Source organism: Lissotriton vulgaris, chromosome 1_1, assembly GCF_964263255.1.
Source record: "Lissotriton vulgaris chromosome 1_1, aLisVul1.2, whole genome shotgun sequence".
In the NCBI taxonomy this organism is placed as follows: Eukaryota; Metazoa; Chordata; class Amphibia; order Caudata; family Salamandridae; genus Lissotriton; species Lissotriton vulgaris.
The window spans coordinates 1,781,107,391-1,781,131,896 of NC_141685.1; the positions used below are offsets into that span (position 1 = coordinate 1,781,107,391).

Genomic DNA, 24,506 nt, shown 5'->3' on the forward strand with positions numbered 1-24,506 from the left:
TGCCACAGTTTCCATTTTGAACCTCACCAATTTTGTCCTCTTCCAGAGCGCCAGTTTTTATACCATTTCTGTATTTTTGTAGTTAATTTTGTTTAAGAATAAAAGGAGGGCGGAGCTTGCTCGAGACAAAGATGGTCGCCTGAGTCTCAAGCTCCGCAAGCCAAATCATCAATCCTACACAATCCTGCATCCTGCCTGAGCTGGGAACGATTGCTTCCATGCCTGAAGATGAGTCGTATACACAGTTAACCGCCTTTGAAGCGGCGGTGAAGCGGCATGGTGGCAGAGGGCGCCGCCGGGACGATGCCTCGCCTCTGGGTGACTGCGGGCCACGGAGCACCGGCCTGGCGTTTTTAGCCCTACCCGGCAGCGTCACCTTACGTGCGGCGTGACGCCGTGCTGATGAGCCAGCCCTCGTGAAGTACCAGAGCTTTGAGGAGGGGTGTCGCGGATGGTGCGGCGCCTTAACTGACGACACGACCTTGCCCTGTGCGGACGCCGGCACTTACTGGCATCGGACCGCGGCTGGGGCTTGAATCTAGCCGTGAGGTGATAGGCGCGGCGGGGGTCAGAGGACGCGGGGCGGCCGCGAGTGCAGCAATATGTGCTGCTGATTAGATCCTGTGAGGGAACGGAGCGGGGACATTCTCTCCCTCCCCCTTCCCCCCAGAAATCCCCTGGAAGTGCTGGCGGGCGAATGCTGGGCCGAGAACCATGAGGGGACCGCGTTGAGTCCCGGTGGAAGAGGGACGCCATTGGCTTGTGTGCCCTGCTTGGCTGCTACTCCTGAGGACCGCATCCGGAACTCTTAATACTAGGAGGCTTGGACTGACGCCCTAACCTGGTTGTGGCCCTGGGTATCCTAGGTTGGAAGGGCTGTGTGACTATCGCTGCGGGGCGGACAACTAGAGTGATGGTGCGACGAGAGGAGCGAGCTTGGCCCGGGGTACTGGGTGTGGTGCGTGCCTAAAATTGGGGCAGTACTAGTGCGATTGAGGTCTGGTGATCCTGGGAGAGGCCCTACTGCACCACCGCTGACATAGCTCCTGCTTCCTCTGGAGAGAGGGGAGAGAGTCGCTGGAGAGGAACAGAGTGAGACTTTGGGAGGAGGCACTTGCTCACCTGCCGCTGGACACGATACGAGTCCTGGGCGACTGAGCCCGGTGTGTCCCTACAAAGTTTTTCTGGAGGGGCTCTGGGGTGCGGCGACGGGAGCGGTGGCAGAGGAGTCCTGTGCCAGTGAAGTGTCGCTATAGGTGTGTCTGGGTGAGCGTGTGGTGATCAGCTTTGATCTACAACGGAGAGGTTGCAAGATGGGGGAAACCGACAGAAGCCAGTCTAAGCTTCCTTTTGCGCAGAAAAGCTCCAAGTAGCAGGAAAAAGCAGTGGGTGACAATGGTAGATCTCCCTCCCCTGAGGGGCCAGAACAGGACATCAAAAGCATACTGAAGTCTATGGAGAGGGGACTACAGGAAGGCATAGCGGCGCTGGGGGTCAAAATGGATGCGCTCGCATACAGGCTGGACAGGATGGGCGAGAGACTTGATAAACATGCGGAGCGCCTGGATATGTCAGAAAGGAGAATTACAGAAGTCGAGGAGGCGCAAACAACCATTGATGCTTGCCATAAAAAGCTGGGCAAGGTAATGCAACTACTCTAGGACAAGACCGAAGGCTTAGAGGCGCGCTCTCGGCGCTGCAACGTGCGTATTGTCGGCCTTCCAGAGACGACCCACACTGGTAAAATGGAGCCCTTCATCGAACGCTTGCTGACAACGCTGCTGGGTGCAGAGGTCTTCTCCAACATGTTCATCATTGAGCTTGCGCGCCGCTCATTGGCCCCGAGACCGAAGCCTGGGGCTCCGCCGCGTCCGATAATGACAAATTTCCTCAACTATAGGGACAGGGACGCTGCTCTAGGTGCCACCAGGGAGAAGCAGACATTGACTTACGAAGGCTCTACCATCTCTTTATATCTGGACTTTACAGCAAAGGTGCTGGAGGCGAGGAAACACTTTGTGCCACTGAAGAAGCAGCTGCGTGAGCAAGGGCTGCACTATGCAATGCTGTACCCGGCGAAGCTGAAGGTCAACAGGAACGGTCAGTCGCACATCTTTACTGATCCGAGAGCTCTACAGAAAGTGTTGAAAGAATGGTCGAAAGAGCGGAGGAAATCCCCAGATCACGAGGTTGGCGACGAGGCCTTAGGCGGAGGAATGGATGATCAGGACTGATGGTGAGCAACCCAGGGATATGGACTTGGTTGTGGCGGACTTGATGCGAATGGGCCCGCTGTCCCTGGCTGCGGATTGCAGTATGCTCTGGGTGCAGCTACTGGCTCAGGCAGGTTTGATAACTGTTGGCTGAGGAAGACGGAACGAATGACATGATTGTCTTTTTGAGATTACCTTTTGTTTGTGAGCAACCTCCACCCGCAAGTGGCGACACTGAGTAAGGGGACAGTTGAGGGGATGGGGAGGAGGAGGAGGAGGAGGGGGGGGGGGTTTAGCTATGGGGTTGGAACCTTCGCGACCTGGTTTGGGGGGTCTGCTGTGGGTGGGTTATGGGAGCTCGGTAGGGGGAGGAGTTCAATGGTTCATGTTTTTCGATGCCACCAACTGACCGTTTATTATTGTTCCTTGCTTCGTGAATTCTTTGGTCCAGCTATGGTTAGAGGCAGCTATGTACTTAAAGGGCGCTTGGTGACACAGTGCTAGGCGATAGGAGCAGAGAACTTAGAGCTCCGACTTGGAACGTTCGAGGGCTGAATGATTTTAGGAAGCTGCGCAAAGTCTTCAATTATTTAATAAGGCACAATATCGATTTGGAGCTATTGCAAGAGACGCAACTTCCCGACAAAAGTCCAAGGCTACTAGCTAGAGGCCTTAAGGGACAGAGCAACGCAGCTGGCTTTACATCCCATGCGCATGGGGTACTTACATGGGTTAACCCTAAATCAGACTATATGCTTAAAATGCTAAGTGCGGATCCCGGGGGCAGGTTCGTTATGTCACAACTGGGTGGCGGGGGATGAACATGCTGGTGGTCAATGTGTACGGACCTAAGTACGACTGCCCGGATTTATATAGGAGGCTGGCGGAAGGTGCGCGGGCATATCCTGGCCTCAACGTATTGTGGGGTGGGGATTTTAATATGACGAGATGCCCGGAGATTGACAGGTCGGGCGGACCCGACAGGCGGCAAGCACAGGCAAAGCGAGAACTTGACAGGATACTTACAGGAGAAGACCTGGCGGATGTATGGCGTAGTTTATTTCCTGACGTAGGGGGTTACACGCACTATTCTGCTTACCATAATATCCATACACGTATCGATTATTGGCTCACCTCTTCGAGCACTCTCCTGCTGGGGCGCGGGTGCCGGAATCTCCCCCGCACTCTGTCGGACCACTCCCCTGTCCTGTTGGCTCTTACCACACCGCAGAAAACGACACCCCCATTCATATGGAGATTCCCACCATATTCATTGTTAGATGCACAATTCAGGGAGGAACTACATGAGGCGATAGAGACGTTCTTCGCAGTCAATATGGGCTCAGTTGACAGTTTCACCACGGTCTGGGAAGCGTTTAAGGTCTACATACGAGGGGTGGCCATTAGTAAGCATTCGGGCGTGCTTCGTTCCATTCGCCAGCGCTTGGCACTCCTGGAACAGAAGCTGGCCTAAAGTGAGAGAAGGCAGCTGGGGAGCGACACAGGCAGCGTTCGGGAGGGAATCAAGGGGCTACTAGTGGAGTTTCAGGAGGAAGGAGATGCGGAATTGAAACGCCTGGGTAAATACGCCAGAGTGTATGGAGAGCGTGACAGACCGGGCAGTGTTCTGGCCAATATGGTAAAACAACAGAGGCGCAGAGTGGCGGTGACGTCTATTAGGTCCAAGGAGGGGGACTTACTTACGGAGGAAGATGAGATTATAACTAGATTTAGGGAGTACTACTCGGAGCTTTACGCTGCGGGTGGTACAGGTCGAGAGGAAGACATACTAGATTACTTGGAATACATAAAACTCCCATTTCTGTCAGATGTTCATAGGGAATTTTTAATGCTTCCCATAGAGCAGGACGAGATACGAGAGGCTTTGGGCTGCATGAAGGCTGGAAGCGCTCCTGGGGCGGATGGGCTCACAGTGGGCTTTTATAAGACATATTTATATCTGTTGCGCCCTCACCTCTCTGTTTTATTCGCTACTATGAACAATACAGGTACTATGCCTGGATCGATGAGAGAGGCTATACTAGTGGCAATCCCTAAGCCGGACAAGCCCCCGGAGGAGTGTAGCTCCTATAGGCCGCTATCGCTCCTGAATGTTGACATTAAAATGTATGCAAAAATCTTAGCGACTAGGCTGGCCCTGCTAACTCCAGAACTGGTGGCGCCTGAACAGGCTGGTTTTGTAACGGGCAGGAATATCACATACAATCTGAGAACCGTGTTAGGTGCCCTGCAACAAACCAATCAAGAGAGTAGGGCGATTGCTGTGTTTTTAGACATGGAAAAGGCTTTCGACTCAGTAGAGTGGCCTTTTCTGAGGGCGGTACTCGCGCGACTCGGGCTGGGTCAAGGGTTCCTACAGAGAATAGCGACGCTTTATGCCGACCGAACTGCGCGAGTTAGACTGGGGAACCAGTTCTCGGAACCGATTCATATCCAAAGGGGTACCCGCCAGGGTTGCCCATTGTCCCCTACGCTTTACGAGCTGGTCGCGGAACCGCTGGCATGTGCGATGCGAGAGTATCACAGCCACCGGGGACTTAATTTCCCCAATTATTGACTGGTACTCACAACCTACGCTGATGATACCTTATTATATGTTAGGGAACCGGAACAGAATTTGGTGCCACTCCTGAGAGAGGTAGTGCGCTTTAGGGCCCTCTCGGGACTAACAGTAAACTGGAGTAAATCGATTGCATTCCCTCTCACTGCGGCCACGGAGAGGTTCGAGATGGAATACCCTCTGAAGTGGACCACGGACTCTGTACGATACTTAGGTATCCAGATTCACACTGACCCGGAGGTGGTCATGCGAGACAATTATGGCACTGTTATTGTCAGATTGGAAGATAATGTGGATGTCTTGGTGGGCCTCCCTCTTTCGTTGATTGGCAGGATATCTATAATGAAAATTATAGTACTGCCTAGACTGCTGTACCTATTCCTTAATATCCCCATGGTCTTACCGAAGTGTTTCTTCCGACGTCTACAATCGTTAATGATAAAAATTGGCCGGTAAGCAGGCTAGGGTGCAGTGGAGCTTACTGGGGCTACCATACCATCTGGGGGGGCCCCGATTTTGAACTGTATTTCCGTGTAGCGCAGGCCGCCCATGTGTATAACTGGATACATGACAGGGAGAAAGCACCGTTTATACAACTGGAAAGACTTTATGCGTCCTCCAAACCATTGCCAGCTATTATTTTTGAACCCGCGGATAGACGCACTGGTATTTTGGACTCCCTAAACTCACCTAGACATGCATGGCAGGCGTTACTGCAACAGCAGGCTGGAGCGCTCCTATACTCACCGCCGATGCCCATTAAATGGGCGGTCTGGTTGCAGCTGTGTTCGGACATGGGGGTTCTCAGGGCACTGAACGCTTTAGGTATTCACACGGTTGGGGACATGTTTGAGTGGGGAACACTTAAGACATTCACTGAGATCCTCCCGCCAGACACTACACACTCTGCCCTTCAGCGTTTCCAATACTATCGGGTTAGGGAGGCGTGGCGAGAGCAATTAGGCGACCATCTGCAAGAGCCAGTAGAACTCGTGGCATTAATCCACATGATCAAGTCCACTGCACCTAAAAAGATGGTCACTGCCTTGTATAGGCTGCAGATGTCTGAGAGAGCCACTGGTTACAACAAAGCTCGAACTGAGTGGCAGAGGGACCTGGGGTCAGCTATAGATGATGATATGTGGGGGTACTGCTGCACCAGTACGGGCGCATCACTCTTAATGGCAGACATAGGTTAATACATTTTAAGTTCCTCAATAGAGTATACCATACCCCGGAGCGATTGTGGGAGTGCGTCGCTTCTGGGACACAGTGTTTCACACCATTAGCAGAATAATGGAGGCAGAGATAACCCCGTGCCCTGCTTTGGCGTTGCTGGGATACTCGAGGAAGCTCCCGAAGGCGGACAGGCGATTAGTGGATATGGGAATATTGATGGCAAAAAGACGGTTGGCATCCTCTTGGATGAGGGGCCCACTAAGTAAAATAGAACACTGGGAAAGAGACTTGGCCTACTGCTGTACGCAATCCGAGACTTATATCGAACTGCTGCCTCTTAAGAGTAGGCCGAAAAACTTCTGGGAGTTATATCCTGAATATAAGGCGCGTCTTAGTGCGGCTGCGATTGACGAGGAAGAAGGTGTTGAGCACTCACCTGGCGGGGTTTGAGACGCAGGGGCTTGTAGCATGGCAGACTGCACAACTAGGGTGATGGAGGTGGCTTTGGTCCTCCCGCCTTGTCCCTACACTGGCGACCTATTGTTGCTGCATAGTTACTCAAGCGCCTAGAGTAGGGCGTAAGGGCAATACCACGATTTTAGGATTACATGGTAATTGGTTGGGCATCTAGGGATGGTTGTTCCGTTATTGTTGTATAATGTAGAAAATGTGACAGAATCTTCTGCTTTATGTTCTAAAGCCACACATTGTAGAGTAATTTTGGGCCACTACTCCTATGCCGCCCGACCTCCGGGATGTGGGCTGAAAGGCCGTGTTCCTTTATTTTTGCTTTCCGTAGCACTGGCCATCCACGTGCATAAAGTCACGTGGCTTTCATTACTTGTATGCTTAGGGGCACGCACAGCAGCACACTTTATTAGCGATATGCACAATTAGAACAGATTGAGTAATTCGGCAAAACTGTACCACTGTTGTTCTCTTCTCTCATTAAACAAAGACTGGTGGGCTTAGATTTACCTTAAAGTACTATTAGCCAAAATCTCCCACAGTGACAACCAGAGGAATTTTAAACACCCCCCACCCATCCCAAATCACAACAAGCTAGGGTTACTCTATGTACACCTGTGGTTACCAAGTGCTAAACTTTTGTTTGTCAATCAACATGGTACACTGGTTAACATCTGCTCCTCCACCATAAGTCTCACCACCCTTAGTTTCAATGAAAGAAAGGTTGCAAGCAGCAGCTTCTGAATGTAGTCACTGGCAGTTCATAGCATGCACTAGATAAAAAGAAAACTACACTTCCCAGATTTATTTTGACAGTCTGCGTACACATGATAAATACTGCTTCCTGAGAGCAAAATATAAATTGTGTTCTCAACATCCAACACTGTGCTGTTATAAGCACTCATGGTTCTCCTTTGATTTTAAGTTGAGAGAGTACTATCTCTGTGCAACCCCCGGTATCAGATGTTTAGGCTTTTCCCTACTTTACTTTCCTTAGAGATTTCACAACCCCCTGTGCTGGTCTCCCATAATTTACTGCTATATTTCAGGCTAGTTTCCCCTTTTCCCCAAAATCACAATTGAGTAATTAACTTCTTTGTTAGTGTTAGGAATTATGTGTCCTTTCAGGGTTTTTTCTTTTTACTTCTTTTGGTGGAATCACTCGATTTCCAGGTTACATTGTATTGTGCTAACAACAGATTTACCAATGCAGATTCCTTTAAATGTGTAATGCTGTTTCCATGCTAGACATTGATGTTAGCCAAATTCAGTCTTAAACTACAGAGAGGTGGAGGCGGCACAGTAGAGCAAACATGACTATATAACTGACAAAGGAGAAAGCAAGTTGGCATAGATTTAAGTAACGCCTCTCAATTTGAAAGACATATGGTCTTATGAGCCTCACTCAATTCAGTGTGGTTCTGATATGCCTCTTCATGGGTCTTATGAAGGAGTAAACACACCCATCTGGGCCATCCAATTAGTAATAATATTACAAGGGAGATCAGTACTGATTTCTAAATGGTAGGATGAAGGAATTTGTGTTCTTGAATGGCAAATTACAAATGATACGCCCACACCATTTAATTTTCATCCCATTCTCAAATATAAATGTAGTTATCTATTTTGCGTGATCCTTGTATCTGAGCACTAATGTGGAATTAGCACTGCAGGACTCAGAGCCATGGAACCGCTTGAGTGGTCATGTAGTGTATAATAAAATGAATGGATGTACCTTCTGGGGCTCTAGCAGCATAATGGCTCTAGGTTTAAAACGTTTTGAGGTCATTAATGGTACAGAGGAGATCGTATGCTGAGATCTAATAATCTGGTATGAAATGCATATGCAATCCTTCCTTAGTTTGGGTAGTAAAGTCAAAATTGTTAAAGGTTAATCAGCACGTAAAGTCAGTAAATCAGGAAATAAATCAGCTGGTAAGGAAACAATTTGTAATCTTCTCTATACCCAGACACGGTGAAATTTAGTGACTTAAAAAGAAGAGAAAAAGACTAAAGGCCCTAGATCGGAGAAGCGACTTGACGATAAATGGATTAAACTGGGAGAAACTGTACCTTCAAACGATGTTAGAAAGTAGTGGCACATAGTACCACAAAATTGATTCCAGAGTAATGCGCAAGCAGGCCCCATCTCGGATTAGACAAATGATATTTCCAATCATTATACCAGCAATCTCAGTGCTAGTGGCACTTTGGATCTAAGAGTAAATGCAGAACTGTTCGATTTATATGGGCCCCCTACAATTCAGGAGATTGCGGGTTTCATAACTACTTCGATGCTGATGACGAGCTCAGCTCGTCATCAGGCTTACCTGCCGTGTGCGGATGACGAGCTGAGCTCGTCACGTAACGCGGTAATTTAAAAAATGCCGCACACAGCGGGAAAAGCAGCCGCAGCGATGCGGTTAAAGAATGCCGGAGCTTTAGGCAAAATGGGCTCTGATGAAATCCTGAGCTCGATTATTAAAAAGGAGGATACACTCTGGGCAGGTTTTTGTGCTCATTATTTGAACACTTCTCTCTTGGGAAACAAACATCGGCACGTCTTGGAAAGGTAGCATTACTCTGCCACGATCTAAAAAACAGCCCAAAATTAGGGGGGGGTGAAGAATTCCACTCTGCAGGCGGAAGTCACTGAGTTTTGAGAAAAATTGCGTGCTAGACCTCCACCTGGTGTGATTTCTCAATGTGGGCGGTGGCAGGTTCTTTAGCTCACTTCGCCACCCCAGTTCAGACACAGCTATATGTAAATCAGTCTTCACCCTGTGCCTCATGAGAACAGCCCAACCCGAACTGCCAAGCCATGTCTTCCCTGGACAGGAAGCAAGCATCATGGGACGAGATTCGGGCTTCAGCCCTCATCAGTCAGGCTAGCTTGAATCCAGTGGCAAAGTGAGCAAGGGACCAACGTCTGTGCATACCCTACCAATTTAGGGTGAACAAGGCAAACACAAGGAGATGATGGACAGAGCGCTGAAACTTTAAAGACACTCACCCCCAGTCACAGATCTGGGTTGAACCTATCATCGTTCTTTAGCTCACTTCACCACCCCAGTTCAGATACAGCTAAATGCAAATCAGTCTTGACCCTGTGCCTCATAGGAACAGTCCAGCCCGAACTGCCAAGCCATGTCTTCCCTGGACTGAAACTGATCATAGGATGCTTGTTTCCAGTCCAGGGAGGACCTGGCCTGGCAGTTCGGGCTGGACTATTCCCATTCGGGACAGGGTCAAGACTGATTTGCATATGGCTGGGTACAAACTGGAAAGGCATGGGGAGCAAAAAAAAATATGGATTTGGCCCAGATCTCTGTACTGCGGTGAATGTATGACAGTGTTCTGCATTTTGTCCATCAATTGTTCTTTTTGCATTTGTCACCCCGAGTGGGACGGGTATGCCCAGACGTAGGTACCGTGCTCTCCATGCCACTGGAGTCAAGCTATCCTGGCTGATGAGGGATGATACCTTGAAACCGGTCCAAGGATGCTTGTTACAAGTCCAGGGAGGACCTGGCCTGGCAGTTCGGGCTGGACTGTTCTCATTGGGCACAGGGTCAAGACTGATTTGCATATGGCTGGGTCCAAACTGGAAAGGCAAAGAGAGCCAAAAAACGATGGATTTAGGCCCCGAATTTTGTCCTGGCGTGAATGTATGACATTGTTCAGCATTCTGTCAATCAATTGTTCTTTTTGCATTTAGGAGGAATTGCAGTTCATTAGATAACATAGCAGTACTACAGCTAATATACAAACGTACCCCCAGTCACAGGGAATGTCGTGTATACAGCCTTTATTTTCTTCTCCACGGCGTTTGATAGAGTTGACCGTCGGACGCTGTCTTGTTAGGGTATGCCATCACATTTGTGGAGGCTAGTTATAACACTTTACTCGTCAACCTGGAGTCAAGTACTGATGGGTGGGAATCAGGGATTATCCCAAAATGTTCAGACGCATAACGGCCTGAAACAAGGCTGTCTGTTGGCACCTTTGTTATTTTCCTTAGATATTAAGGAACTCTTGTTCATAGTTGGAAAGGTAGAGGGGGATGCTCCGAAAGCTGGCAAAATGGACCTATGTTGTCTCCTTTATCCAGACGACGTTGCCCTGGACCTAACCCATTGGTCTTCAGATGCGCCTTAGCGCACTGAAACAGTATACAGAGGAGCATTATTTAACAAGCATTTGCAATGCAATAGGTCTCGCATTAGGAAAGTGTGAGCTATTGGTACTGTAACTGACACATTTTGTATTTATGTGTTGGTTTTGAAAATAGCGAAATTAATAGCTTTGTCATTTACAATGCCAATAGTTTTAACTTTCGCAAATGTGACACCTATAGCATTTGTAATGCAATATGCGTTTCCAAAACCAAGCAATAAAAATCTGCGCGTTTCAGGTTAAGTTGCACACGACTTTTTGGGACGTTAGATGACCCACAATACAGAATGCAAAAATCGTCCAGACATTTTATTTTTTTATTTCAGTTCAGTGTAAAATGTGGTTGCTGTCTTTCCCCCTCTCGGGGGAATCTGACACTTCAAATGGTAAAAGGCACACGAGGGTATTTTGCTACTTTCAGTGGATGTATTGGATAGAGTGCTCCACAAACAGTAAATATCATCTTTCCATTTGGAATTTTTTTTGTATGTTGTATTGTGGGGCACTTGACAACAACAAGCATTTGCAATGCAATAGGTCTTGCATTTACGAGAGTTTGAGCTATAGGCATTGTAAATGACAATGCCTTTTATTTATATTTTGGCTTTTAAAACATAAATAAAAGGCATTGTTATGTACAATAATAGCTTAAACTTGCGTAAATGCGAGACCTATTATATTGCAAATGCTTGATTTCTCTGGGGCTACTCCTATCCATGGGTCTTCGCCGTCCCGCTACTGCAAGCCAACTATTGATGTGACACTAGAGAGACAGAGTATTTCATGCAGCCAGCCCACCAATTCCAGTCAGGGGTGGTGGATGGGGGTTGCTGCTAGCTGCCCTGCTAATGCTTTTTTAGGAAGACCCCCTTGTATCCCCTTGGGGGGTGAGGTGGGCCTGAGAGGCAGTAAGTGTCTGCCCATCCCGTCCTCTGTTTGGAAATCACACACAGGCTCTCCCGGCTGCACAGGAAATGATTAGGGTAATCCCCACTGTCAAAGCTCTCATTAATCTTACAGGCCGCAGGGGTTTTCTGGGAGATGCCACTCTTGATGTCCTCACAACAAATGGTCTAAGATCAAAATGAAGCCAGTGGGGTAGAACCAGGAAGTCCTGTGTAATAAATTCCATTACAGTAGGCAAGGGGAGGTGTTGCGGGGGTGCCTCCTCCAGATGTTTTGCAGCATTGGTGCCTGGGGGGGTTGCTTAGAAGATCTCCTTAAGTGTCTCTGTTGGCACGGCTAATGGTTAGAATAGAACAGCAATAACCACGTCATGTTTTCCACACCTATCTGAGTAATATCTTGGTGTCTAGAAACAGGTACTAGTACTTAATACTCATTATGTATGTGTGCATTTATTTATTATATTATTCTCGCATCCATGAGGTTTGTATCGCGTGGGCATTGCGGGAGTGATTAGAGCGCTTTATGACAGAAGAAGCACTATACCACACAGCATCAGAATTAACAATTAGACCAGCGATAAATATGTATGGTGTCAAGGCTCCTTACAGGGTTCAACAGCTGAGTCTCAGTCTAAGAAGGGCGGGTAGGAAGAATGGAAATCGATTAAAATGTCTTTAAAAAAAGGAAAGGCTTTCAACTGTTCTATTTCTGCTTCTTTGAAAGGACGGCAGCAGGCCCTGGTTGAACTGGAACCAGAAACATGCAGTTTACACACCTATCCTTGTAGCAGGCGCATTTGCACCCTGAGCTATTTTCCCCTGTGTTAGAATGTATGTACTCCGGCATATACAGAGTTCTGCAGCAAGCTCTTCGAGTCTCAAGGCGCCGCAGTAAGACGCTATACACAAGTTACCCAAATGTCCTATATGACACTTAAAAATCTAGCACTCTCTTTCTTCCTCCTAATACGCTGCAGTACGCGATGGGATGTACAATATGTGAAAATACTACTATAAATAGTGCTACTCAATTTAGAAAGTTCTCCCCAGTCTCAAAGCCCTGCAGGAAGCAGTGTTGTGCCGCCCTCACGTGCATATTTTTATTTTTCATAGCGCTATATGATTTTGTTCTCCATCGCAAGCCTGTGAAATAAAACGTGCAATACAGAATAGAATGTACACATTTGTGTATATAGCGCTTGTTCCCGAAAATCCGTGCAGAACCGTTTGAGGCGAAGAGGCCCAAAAGTCTGCTTTTATCAGCTTAGAAAACCTGGGAATTTCCCACTGGGCACTAAAATATCAATATTGTAAAAATAATTATATATTTTGTTTCATTGTTCCCGTCAGGAACTACCGCTTTCAGTGTAGTGGGTGCCGTGACCACGAAGATGGACTTGTGTATATACTCAAACACCTTTAAAGAAACATCACGTCACGCTCTCTCAAACTGATTTCTTGCAACACCGACAAACGCGTTTCAGCCAATTGGCCTCGCTCAATGTCAAATTGAAAAGCAGCTTGAGAGTGCGCGACGTTCCTTTGGAGGTGTTTGAATGTATATATATATATTTATTTAGTGTGTGTTCAGCTGGACGTGACAATGTGTTATCTCTTTCAACTAGAAGTGTTGCCTTTGTATAACAAATACCTGGTCTCCACGGGACGCTGCTTTCACTCCATATTCTCAATTTTAGGTGCATGCGGGGGTCCGAGCGAGGCCACTGCGTACGAGGTTATCAACAAAAATAAATGCTGTTGTATTAGAAGTATTTACTTTGCTTTCAGATGTATTGTGTGGTACATACACATCTGCGTAACTTTTAAACTTCTGAGACTTAAAACGGACTCCTAGATCGTAAAAAGAAATCACCGCCGCAGCCCTGCTCCGTGAAAACATTGGCCGAGACGGGGGCGGGGCCTGCAATCTGGCAGGAAGTCCCGCCCGCCGCCGCCGAGGAAGAAGTGAAGCCGGCCGACTGATGGCCTCTCCGCAGCCCGGGGCTCCCATGAGTTGAGGAGAGTCCCGGGGCTGTCAACAGCAAAACAGCCAGAGTGTTGCGGGCTCCCAGGTGCTGGAGGGAGCCCCGGAAGTGAAGTCCTGCCCCCTGGTGCCGCGACGAGACGAGACTGCCGCAGAGAGGAGCCCGATCCCCAGCAACAGCCCGGTGAGTGCCCGACCAGCGCTGCAGAGGAGACACGGAACACGCCGAAAGAGCCCGGTGAGTGGGAGGGGAGGGGGGTGTACGCGCGTGTGTCTGTGTGTGTTTGAATGTGTCTGTGTGTGTGCGCGTGGGTCTGCGTGTGTGTATGCAGTGTGTGTGTGGCTGTGTATGCATGCGTGAGTGTGGAGTGTGTTTGCGCAAGGGAATGAGGCACGAGAGGGGCACGGCGACGTGCGTCCCCACGAGGTGAAATCCGCGCTCTGCGCTTGTGCACCCTCTTGTGTCCACATTCCCAAAAACGGGCAACATTAGTTGTCTTGCTGACAGCTTTCAATGCTTTCGCATTGAAAGCTAGGTCAGCTCGACCTAAAAATAAACATTTGATAAGTAAGATCCTTATTTTCCGGAAGAAGGGCTCTAGACTGGGGAGGTAAGTTTAATTGTTTCTGAGGCATGAAAAAATTAGACGGTTCAATTATATCCCTATTTAGGTAAATTCTTCACTAGAAATTGCAGTGAATACTACCATGTAAAACATTGTTCGAGTAAGGCTATGTTGTAAGCAGGCGCAAGTAGTAGATTATACAAAATGTGTGAGAGAAGTTATTTTGCCCATGTATTAACAATTTTAGGGCAAAAATTCCTTCTTCCTAAAGTTATGCTTTTGGATTTTTATACCAGCAATCTCAATGCTAGTCGCACTTTGGATCTAAGAGTAGATTCAGAACTGTTCAACTGTATGTGCCCCCTACAATTCAGGAGATCGTGGGTTTCCTTAAGAATGTCAGAGGGACTGGCACAATGGGCTCTGATGAAGTCATGAGCTCGATTATTAAACAAGAGAATACCTTTTGGGCTGCTTTTTTCCCCCCATTATTTGAACATGGTTACCACCCAGGAAAAAAAAGATCGCCACGTCTTGGAAAGTTAGCATTATTGTGCTACTATCCAAAAAAGAGCCCAAAATTAGGGGTGGGCGAAGAATACTGCTCTGCCAACATAGTTCACTAAGTTTTGCTCACTTCGTGCGGAGTTCCACAAAACTCTGACAAGTGACGCAGAGCAGAGTTTTTTCCCTTGCATTGTTCACCAATGTTAAGTTGGTGATCGAGAAAAATCCAATGCTAGATCTCCTCCAGGTGAGATTTCTCAACGCGGGCGGTGGCAGGTATCTGGCCGGGATGGGGGAGGCCGGCGGCCGATTGGGGGTTCCCAAAAAAGGAAAAATTACCCACCCCACCGAACTTTGTGATAATTCCCCGAGGGAGAGTCACCGGGACGTGAAGGTAAAAAATAACAAGGCGGATCAATTGACTACTGTAGGGCCCCGATCGGTTTTGTCAGATACTGAAGTTGTGCAGGAATTATTGCCAAGTATATGCGAGACGGACACTCCACCATTAAAAACCACGGATCACAGATCATCCTCTTCAAAGATATTATCGTGGAATGTGGCTGGCCTGGGGACAAATTGAACTACCCGGATTGGAGCTTATTCACAGAGGGTATGGAGATATGTATGTTTCAAGAAACCTGGGCGAGAGAGGATGTCTATCGTCCAGGCTTCGCAACATTCTCCATCCTGGCTAAATGGGAGGGGGGAAGGGGCACCCCTCAGGAGGCCTTGCAACGTGGGTGGCGGTCGACCTGGGTTGTAAAGGCAGATTACTTGACACAGCCTCGGAGGATATACTGGGGGTCCTGTTGGAGTGGCCTAACCTGAGCAGACTGGCCGTAGTAAACGTTTACTCCAGGCCGGTAAACATCACAAAGGAGTCGCGTACCATCGACGAACTATCTGTTTTCCTTAGCGACATTCCCCAGGTTACACCCTTTTTGGTAGGAGGGGACTTAAACTGCCATTTTGAGCCTCTCCTAGGCCTACTGGATGGACTCTCCCTAGAGGAGGATGCAGTGTGGTCTGTACGCCCTACGTCAGCCCCCCCCCCCAGAGCTTGGACCCCTCTTGCCGTCCAGATCACTGGCTTAACCCTGAAACATTGTGTGCGGGCGTGCAATGGACGTATAATCTCCGACATCCCCCCCAAATGCACATACAATAGAGTGGGTAGGGAGTCTAGATTGGACTACATGTTGGTCCTACTCGCTTTATGGTCGCATATCATTGATTTTAAGGTGATCCCAAGGGAAGACAGCGACCATAATGCGCTTGAACTGGAATATGCACTCCCCGGCTTAGATGACAGAGGGGTAGCGGCACCCGCACCAGCATCTGCGCTGGCACTGACGAACAATAGACGGAGAGTGAGGTGGGAAAAGCTAGCAGTGAATGCAGAGAAGATTTCAGGGCTTTATGCCCGGGTCATCCCTACACTTGATACGGTGTGCGCAATAATGGAGCTTGCTAGCACCCAGGATATACATGAGCAACTGTGGTTGGCGTACGAGGATCTTATTAAGTCCGTAGCGGAAGTTCTATTTACCACAGGAAAGAGAGGGGGCGGCTGTTCCAACCGCCCAACCTGGTAGAACGCTACATGCCGTAAGGCCAAATCAGACCTGCTGATATCAATTAAGGCGGGCACTGACAGATCTGAGACTCAGGCCAGAAGGAGGGATTATAAGCGCTTGGTCACCCACACAAAGAGTGAATGGGAACAGGAGAAGTGGGACAATCTTGCCACCTTATTAGTTGGCAGGGACTCCCGCAAATTCTGGCGCATTGTTAACACGGAGTCCGAGGACCCAGTTTCGGCTATCGAACCTAATATTTCAGCAGAGACTTGGCAGGACCATTTCCAGTCACTTTACATGGTTGATGATGAGGCTCCGGATCAATCACAACCGACCACTGGTGGCTTACCGGAAGGGGAACCCTTTACAGAGATGGAGGTGCGAGCCGCCATTGCAGGGCTGACATCAGGCAAGGCGCCGGGACTAGATGGTTTACCTGGCGACTTATTTAAGCAGGAGCCTGACGTGTGGGCCACCTTACTTGGTGCTGTTATTCAATGCTGTCCTGAGGGGTATGGAGGTCCCGAGTACTTGGCTGGGCGCAGAGATTGTGCCGATATTCAAGAAGGGGTCACCTCTGCTCCCAGCCAACTACAGGCCCATCAGCCTCATAGACGTACCCAAGAAAATATTTGGTAGGCTGTTACTTGACCGTATTCAAAGTTGGATAGAGGAATTTGCAATTTTGAGCCCCTACCAGGCAGGATTTAAAAAGGGGGTCTCAACCATGGACCAGATTTTTCGCTTAAATCTTCTGTTTTGGAAGACAGCGTTAATCGAAGGTGGCAGTTTGTACACAGTATTTGTGGACTTATGAGCCGCCTTCGATTTAGTGCCAAGAGCTAGACTATGGACTGTGTTGGCGGAGTTGGGCATCCCAGCTGATATCCTCTCGATCTTGATAAGATTGCATCAGGGGAATTTTGCACGTGCCAGGTGCGGTAGGAACGGGGCACTTTCTGGAAGATTCCCCGTTGACGGGGGGGTGAGACAGGGTTGCGTGCTTGCACCGACCCTGTTCTGCCTCTTTGTCAACGGGGTAATCGCCCATTTGACTAGGATAGGTGACATTGATGCTCCAAAGCTTAACGGCAGGAGGTTGCCCGCCATTATGTTTGCGGACGATACCCTGCTGCTGTCCAAATCTCCTATGGGAATACAACGGGTCTTGGATGGGTTCACGATTTTCTGCGTGGAGCAGGGGCTTGAGATCAATGCCCTGAAAACTAAATATATGATTCTCAACCCCCCCTCCTCAACACGCCTCAATCCCACAATAGGCACCCTGAGACTCGAGAGGGTATCTAGTATTGAATATCTCGGGTGAATATCCACCAAAACATGACCTGGGATACGCACCGGACCAAGGCGAACATGAAATCAGCACAGTTAACGGGTGGCATTTGCAGGATGGTAAATAGGTCAACCTACAAACCCCTTGGACCTGTGCTCCAAATTTATAAAATGCAGGCAGGGGGGCAGTCACCTACGGGGGGGAATTGTGGGGTCACATACCAGCCCAAAACCTGTTGTCCACTGAAAATAAATTCATTAGGCAGCTGGTAGCTTTACCCTCAAGCACCCCGCTTCTCCCGATGAGGTTAGATCTGGGTCTAAGACCAATTACAGAGGAGTTGGGACTGAAACAAATTACTTTCTGGCGTCGAATTTGGAGTACGCCTGAACTCATGAATTATAGGACTGAGCTCCAAGAGATCCTATCTTTAACAAATGCCTTACACATTCCCTGGTTGAGATACATTAGACAAACCTGTGAGAGCCTAGGGAGACGAGAATTATGGCTAGACCCGGGAAATGCATGCTCTAGGATCCCACGTAAACTCCTCTCAGGGGATTTCTACGAGCGAAATTTACTTGCATTAGTAGAGAGTACACAGGAGGGGTCCCTTACTAATTTGTTCATCAAATTTAAAGACTCATACTATCTAGAGCATGTCCTTGATGGCATTAGTCCCGTTTTGACCAGGAAATTGTTTTTGCAGTGGCGATACGGTACACTCCCCCTTAGGGTTTTCACCAAAGGCTGGGGCCAGCCCTCGCCCACAGAACAGTGCCCGGTATGCACACATCCTCAGAAAAATGATTTGCACATCATATTTTTTTGTAAAGTTTACCATAAATCTAGGATGCACTGGCTTATCCCACTTTTTAAAAAAACCTAGGTTTTAGATATCATCTTCCAGCATACAGAATTTTAAAGACGGATTCATCACCCCCGATTGTGTTTGCGGTGGCAACATTCCTAACAGTGATGTGGCATACCTGCACTCGTTACATAAAGTCAGTCTCTGATTCATGAAAAATTAAATGTACTGTTGATTTTTAACCAGAATGCACTGTTATACTTTTTAAATGTTTACTGTAAGGTTCTTATAATCTCTGTTTTATTTGCTATTGATTGCAAGTTGATTTTAAATTGTATGTATATCTTTTATGATCTAAGTAGATCGAAATAAAGATCGAAATGAATGAATAAACAAGAGAATACCTTTTGGGCTGCTTTTTTCCCCCATTATTTGAACATGGTTTCCACCCAGGAAAAAAAAGATCGCCACGTCTTGGAAAGTTAGCATTATTGTGCTACTATCCAAAAAAGAGCCCAAAATTAGGGGTGGGCGAAGAATACTGCTCTGCCGACATAGTTCACTAAGTTTTGCTCACTTCGTGCGGAGTTCCACAAAACTCTGACAAGTGACGCAGAGCAGAGTTTTATCCCTTGCATTGTTCACCAATGTTAAGTTGGTGATCGAGAAAAATCCAATGCTAGATCTCCTACGGGTGAGATTTCTCAACACGGGCGGTGGCAGGTCGTGACCACTCACGGTGAGAAATCTGCTGCTCGCGTTGAGGAAGCTGCTGCTTGAGTAGGATATCTACTCGAGCAGCAGAAAGAAGTAGCACACCCTGGTGTGATGCAATCTGGTGCAAGTAATAGATCATACAAACTGTGCAGGAAAAGTTATTTTGCCCATGTATTAACAATTGTAAGGGCAAAAATTCCTTCTTTCTTAAGTTATGCTTGCAAGATGATGTATGCGAGGTATTGGAGCTTCTTCAATGTAGTTGAAGACCGCATCTTGCATCAGATTTGCTATCTGAATGCCATGGCAGCGTTGTACATCGTACATCTGGATACTGAACTACTGTCAACTTTTGTTACAGCACTAGCATCAGTTTTGAGGTGGGGAACTGTATGTTTGGTGGAGATGCTAAGCCAGTAAGTGCTACTTTAAGATATGAAATCTTCAACTTAAGAACAGAAAAGTGTATTCTTCAGTTCCTTTAAAAAAAAAACCTAGGGAAATTTTGGGGATAGATCATGTTAGTAGTTTTCCTACATCCAAATACTTTTTAAAAAGCTATCTACAAACGTTCTCTGACAAAATCAATGCAAACCAGGACAATTTGTTACGCCAGCGTCATGAGAGAAATGTGATTAGACAAGAAAGCTGTTAATGTAAAAAAAAACTCATCTTACTTGGAATACCCTTCATGGGGTTCATAGAACAATTTTACTGAGGAGATTAAATTGCTGCCCCTGCAAATAGTAATGGGCATCTGGGATGCTGTCCCTAAGGGACAGAGAGTTTGTGATTTGTGTAATCTCCATGTACAAGATTTAAATCATGTAATTTTTACATGTCCCTCATTGTACTTTTCACTGTCACTTTTTAAGACCGATGTTTTTAAAATACAATGTACAATCAGCGCAAGAGGCCCGCTAATCCTTGTTCTCTCCTAATGAAATGGTATGTGCCAAAATGTTTAACTTTTTTTATTTGCAATGATGATTCGTCTGGTATTGTTTCTTTAAAATTATGTATGTTGGAATATATTATTGTATGTTATATTTTGTATACTGTTCTCATGCAGACCTTCAGAGTTCTGAATCTTAAAATAAAAAATTTAATTAAATGATAGAACATAGTTCATTTACCACTTAGCTGACTGTGTGTGTATGTGACAGACACATGGGCTTAGGTGTCACTCCCTCTTACTGTCACGTCCACCACACCTCAGACTGCCAGATGTGCTTAGGTCTTGATTGTACAGTGAAAATAAGGATTACAATAATCTCTGAATACTGTAACCCAGGCTTATTTATGTCTGCCCTCGGACACTGACAGCCCATCTTAAGTCTACCCCTGGATACGGACAAATACTCTCCTCTCTGCCATTGGGTACTGGCAAACAAGCTTATATTTGCCACTAGACACTGACAATCAGATTTATGTACACACCTGGACATTGACAGCTTAAGTGAATCAGGATTATATAAAAACGTATTACATGAAGGATAACGTATAATAAATTCATAAACTACATGTGTCTATTACTCTACATTATTAAGAAAAAATGGCTGTGTCTGCTCTTGAACACTAGCACGAAGACTGATGTCTCCCCGGCACTGGAAGCCAACCATTAAGTATATCCTTAAGACTGATAATGTGATTTATGCCCACCAATATTTATCAACATATGTAGATAGATCTATCTCCAGTACTAGAAATACAAGAGGGGTATTAGAAACATATACCCCAGTAGCTACTTACTAATCCTCGAGACTGACATTAACGCGTACATCCATAAAGAAACATGGACACATGTGGGACACTGACAGGCAAAGTTGCACCTGCACTTTGACAAAGATTTTTAGGTTTTTGTTAGCTACCATATATTGACAGTCAGACTTACATCAGCCTCTAGACAGTATCAACAAGTTTAACAATCAGCGCCAACACTGACAGCATGCGCCAAATATTTCCCGAGATCATGTCATTCAGATATATGTTGACTCTCAGATGTCTTTTTATGTCTTTTTATTCGCAAATAGGTTTATGTTTATCCTCAGACACAGATTGTTGAGGTTACTCCAAATGCCAGAAATTGTCAACTGAAATCATAACTACCATAAAATATTAACAACAAGTTAATTTATAACTTCGGGTACTGACAGCAGAGCTTATTACCATCTCCACACACACGCACCTGATATTAAGTCTAACACTTAAAAGACAAGTCTATTATTCTCCTCCGAACACAGACAGTTGCATTTTCCCAGATGCTCTTCCCTATCAAACACAGAGTCACAAGCTTTAGACAGCAACATGCAACCAAGCCAGGATCCTAAAAGGCCGACTCGCTGTCTTTCTGCAGTTTGATCGGCAGACGCGCGTCCCTCATTCATGATCCACATGCAGACTGTTATCTTCACGGCTAACAGATGGGTTCGTATAAATAACCCTTCCAATGGACTCGTGTCTCCCTCCAGAACCTTTACTGCACGAAACGTGAATGGATTCTGTTGTATATAGAAAGAAGACTCCAAATCCGGTAAGGTTGCAGGTAAGCAGTTTAATACAGCAGACAGAAAAGTAACAGGACCGTAACCTCATCTGGCCAGGTAGTAACTGCCACAGAATGGAATGGCAGACAGTGACACAGAGAGAACTATGCAAGCAGTCTAGAAGGTTGGAGCCAGAGCATGCAGGGAGAGGACAGATAGGGAAAAGCTATGTACAACACATCTCCCAGGTAGTAACTGCCACAGAATGGAATGGCAGACAGTGACACAGAGAGAACTATGCAAGCAGTCTAGAAGGTTGGAGCCAGAGCATGCAGGGAGAGGACAGATAGGGAAAAGCTATGTACAACAGATTCCATACCATGCCAGGTGGGCTCGGATCTCATTGGTCTCTACTGGTAAAGCAACATGAAGTAACATATCCATGCACCATACTTCTTAGGATAAAGTTTATGGTTCCTATGATACGTTTCTGGTGCACTGCGCCCTAGTCGTCTCTGCTGTTGTCAATAGCATGGCTCTCTGGCTTCGCCAGCTCATTACACGTGGGGCATAGCCTTTTACATGCCAGTGTGATTTTCAACTGCCCCAAACTCGGTACTCACCACTTCCGTTTACAGTGTTTTATGGTTGCAAAGCCTAGTCTTAAAGGTAGTGGCTCTCTAGCTGCCCTTTGGTCCATTGCACAAAATATGCATTTGCTGTCCTCTATGGTCCATGTCTCTCATCTGTCTCGTATCTACTCTGTGGTACGTATGGCGCGTACTGGCATGAGTGCCCTCAATGGTATCTGGGTCCAGTTACTTTTTTTTATCTAGCTGCTGCTGCTATTTCTTAAGATACCTACCCCTGGCCTGCCATTGCCAAAGATGCTCAAGTGTCCAAAGCGCCAACCATGCAGGGGCCACGCCCACACAAACCTGCCCTTGCCTAGCCCCGCCCCCATTACCAGGTGTCTCCCTTCCGAAGGGGTGTCTTCTGTAGCGTCGCAACCTCGCCCCTCTGGGTCTCCAGATCCACCACCCCACCTTCCGCCATCTTCCCAGGCTCAGGCAGCAGCCACCGCCGCCCGCAGCATGCTGGGAGTGACGTCACGCGCCGGGTCCCGGTGACAATAGAGGGAGAAAGAGGACAAGTTAAGTTCTTCTCCAAATTCTGACATAAACATGGCGGCCATCTTGTTAAGTGTTTCTTTTCACTCGGACAAAATCCAAGTCATGATTATTTTTTTAACTTCAAAACTCCGAGAAGACTGGGGCGTGCGGTTTTGGCCTGAGCCAATTTTTCATGATCAGCTACTGTAACTGCCGCACATTTTCCATTCCAAGTTAGTATTGCTGGCGCATTTTTCCCCAATGTGTTCAATATCAAGCGCTTGTGTACTTGGAGTGCTAATCTCCCAAGGAATCTGCTGCTCCTTACCTGGCTCTGAGTTGTGTTAGTAGAATAACTCTTTATTAGAATAGGGCATGGACTGTGTGGAGCATTCCATAGGCAGGGTTCAGTTCAGGACATTTGTAGTGCAGAGGTCTTGAAAATGGAAGCTCTCACCTAATTCCCCAGGTCTAACAGGATTACTTTAGAAGCCATTCCAGAGTCATTGGAAGATCATCCAACTACTGAAGACGTAATTTTCCAATCATCAGACATCATCAAGGCTACTGAAGTCATCAGCGGAGTTTAGAAACCTGTACCTGATGATTTGAGAATGACATGAAAATGGGTATTTGATGACTTCTCATGTCCTGATTGTTCCTGATAATTTGAGGATGACTAGAAAATAAGCATCTGATTGCTTTACAATGAGATCATTGCGGGTGACTTGAGGATGATGTAAAAATGTGCATCTGATTACTTCACAAACAATAAAAAAGATAAATGCATTCCTGAGGATTAGGTATCAGCCTATTAGCAACATGCAGCTGTTGGTCCCACAGAAAAAACTATTAAAAAATAAAAAGCAAACCTTAGGGTAGGTAGTAAAAGAGGGGTGGGCCAAATTGTGTAATTTGCTGTAGCATAATTATGCGAAATACAGCATGCATATAGGTGGCTACAAACGAAAGCGGTCATTGGTGACCACGTCATCGTACCTTTTTTGTTTTGGTAATGCGACACAGCATCAACAAAAAATTATTTTTGACAATGCTGTACAGCATCAAAAAAGGTATTGGCAAAGCCACTGGTCCCAAAAGCAAGACCTACAGGCTGTACCAATGCTTGTTATGTCAAGAACTGTGTTGCAATGTTTGGAAGGCTACATTTTATGCATGTAAAGCGAAGCTGTCTCTGGCTGCTTCTTCCTCTGAATGGAGGATGGATGTCTGAAGGATGCAGCTTCTCAGCTGTCTATCTCGTGACTCAAAAATGCTAGTGAAGTCAGGGTTCTACGGTGGTGATCTCCTTAAGGTGAATATAGAATGAGGGCTTTTTGGGAGGGTGACAGCCATTAAAGACTATGGAGGCATTTTTTGTGTCAGGTGGTCAAATATAAGTGAAAAAGAGGGTGTCGCCTGCCATATGTGGGTAAAAAATGGGTGCTGCCCATAAGGTACCATAGTCTGGATGCCCAGTGCCCACACCCAGTACCCACCCCTAGGCTGCCAGTTTGTGGGCCAGAACCATGCCCTCTCTCAGTGTTTTATCAGTGCCATGGGCACAGCAGCACATACACCCGTGACTCCCTAGACCTGCTGGGGTCCTGACAAACACTTACTCCTACAGCTGCAAATACTGAATGGCTGCAGGTTCCTGGACCACAGCAGTGTACTGCCCCAGGGCCAGGAGAGATGCCCTGGGCCGAGCGCCCAGAACACAATAGCATTTTTTTCCTAATCACTATTTATGGTTTAGCCCCCAACAGCCTCTCTCCCACTCACCCTCACCCCCTCCACCGATCACGACCATTTACATTTTTCATCAACCCACCATACTATCCATGTTAACGCTTGGGAGATCGACAGCCTTTGAAAACACTCTGGAGAAGTTAATTGCTCCTTTCTGCTGCACCTGATT

The 24,506-nt window shown here is 47.0% G+C and overlaps 1 protein-coding gene across 6 annotated transcripts in view; it reads right to left on the reverse strand.

Moving 5' to 3' along the window:
• The window catches only part of USP15 (ubiquitin specific peptidase 15), an 829,830-nt gene extending 807,267 nt beyond the window's left edge, over positions 1–22,563 (reverse strand). For 2 of the 6 annotated variants that reach the window (XM_086919102.1, XM_086919100.1), the window contains exon 1: positions 22,441–22,563. In XM_086919102.1, the coding sequence (XP_086775228.1) occupies positions 22,441–22,529 (89 nt within the window). In that variant the 5' untranslated portion in view covers positions 22,530–22,563. The remainder of the gene's footprint in view (positions 1–22,440) is intronic. The other 4 variants (XM_086919101.1, XM_086919099.1, XM_086919104.1 and 1 more) reach the window with 2 other exon arrangements.
• Positions 22,564–24,506: the final 1,943 nt, after the last annotated feature.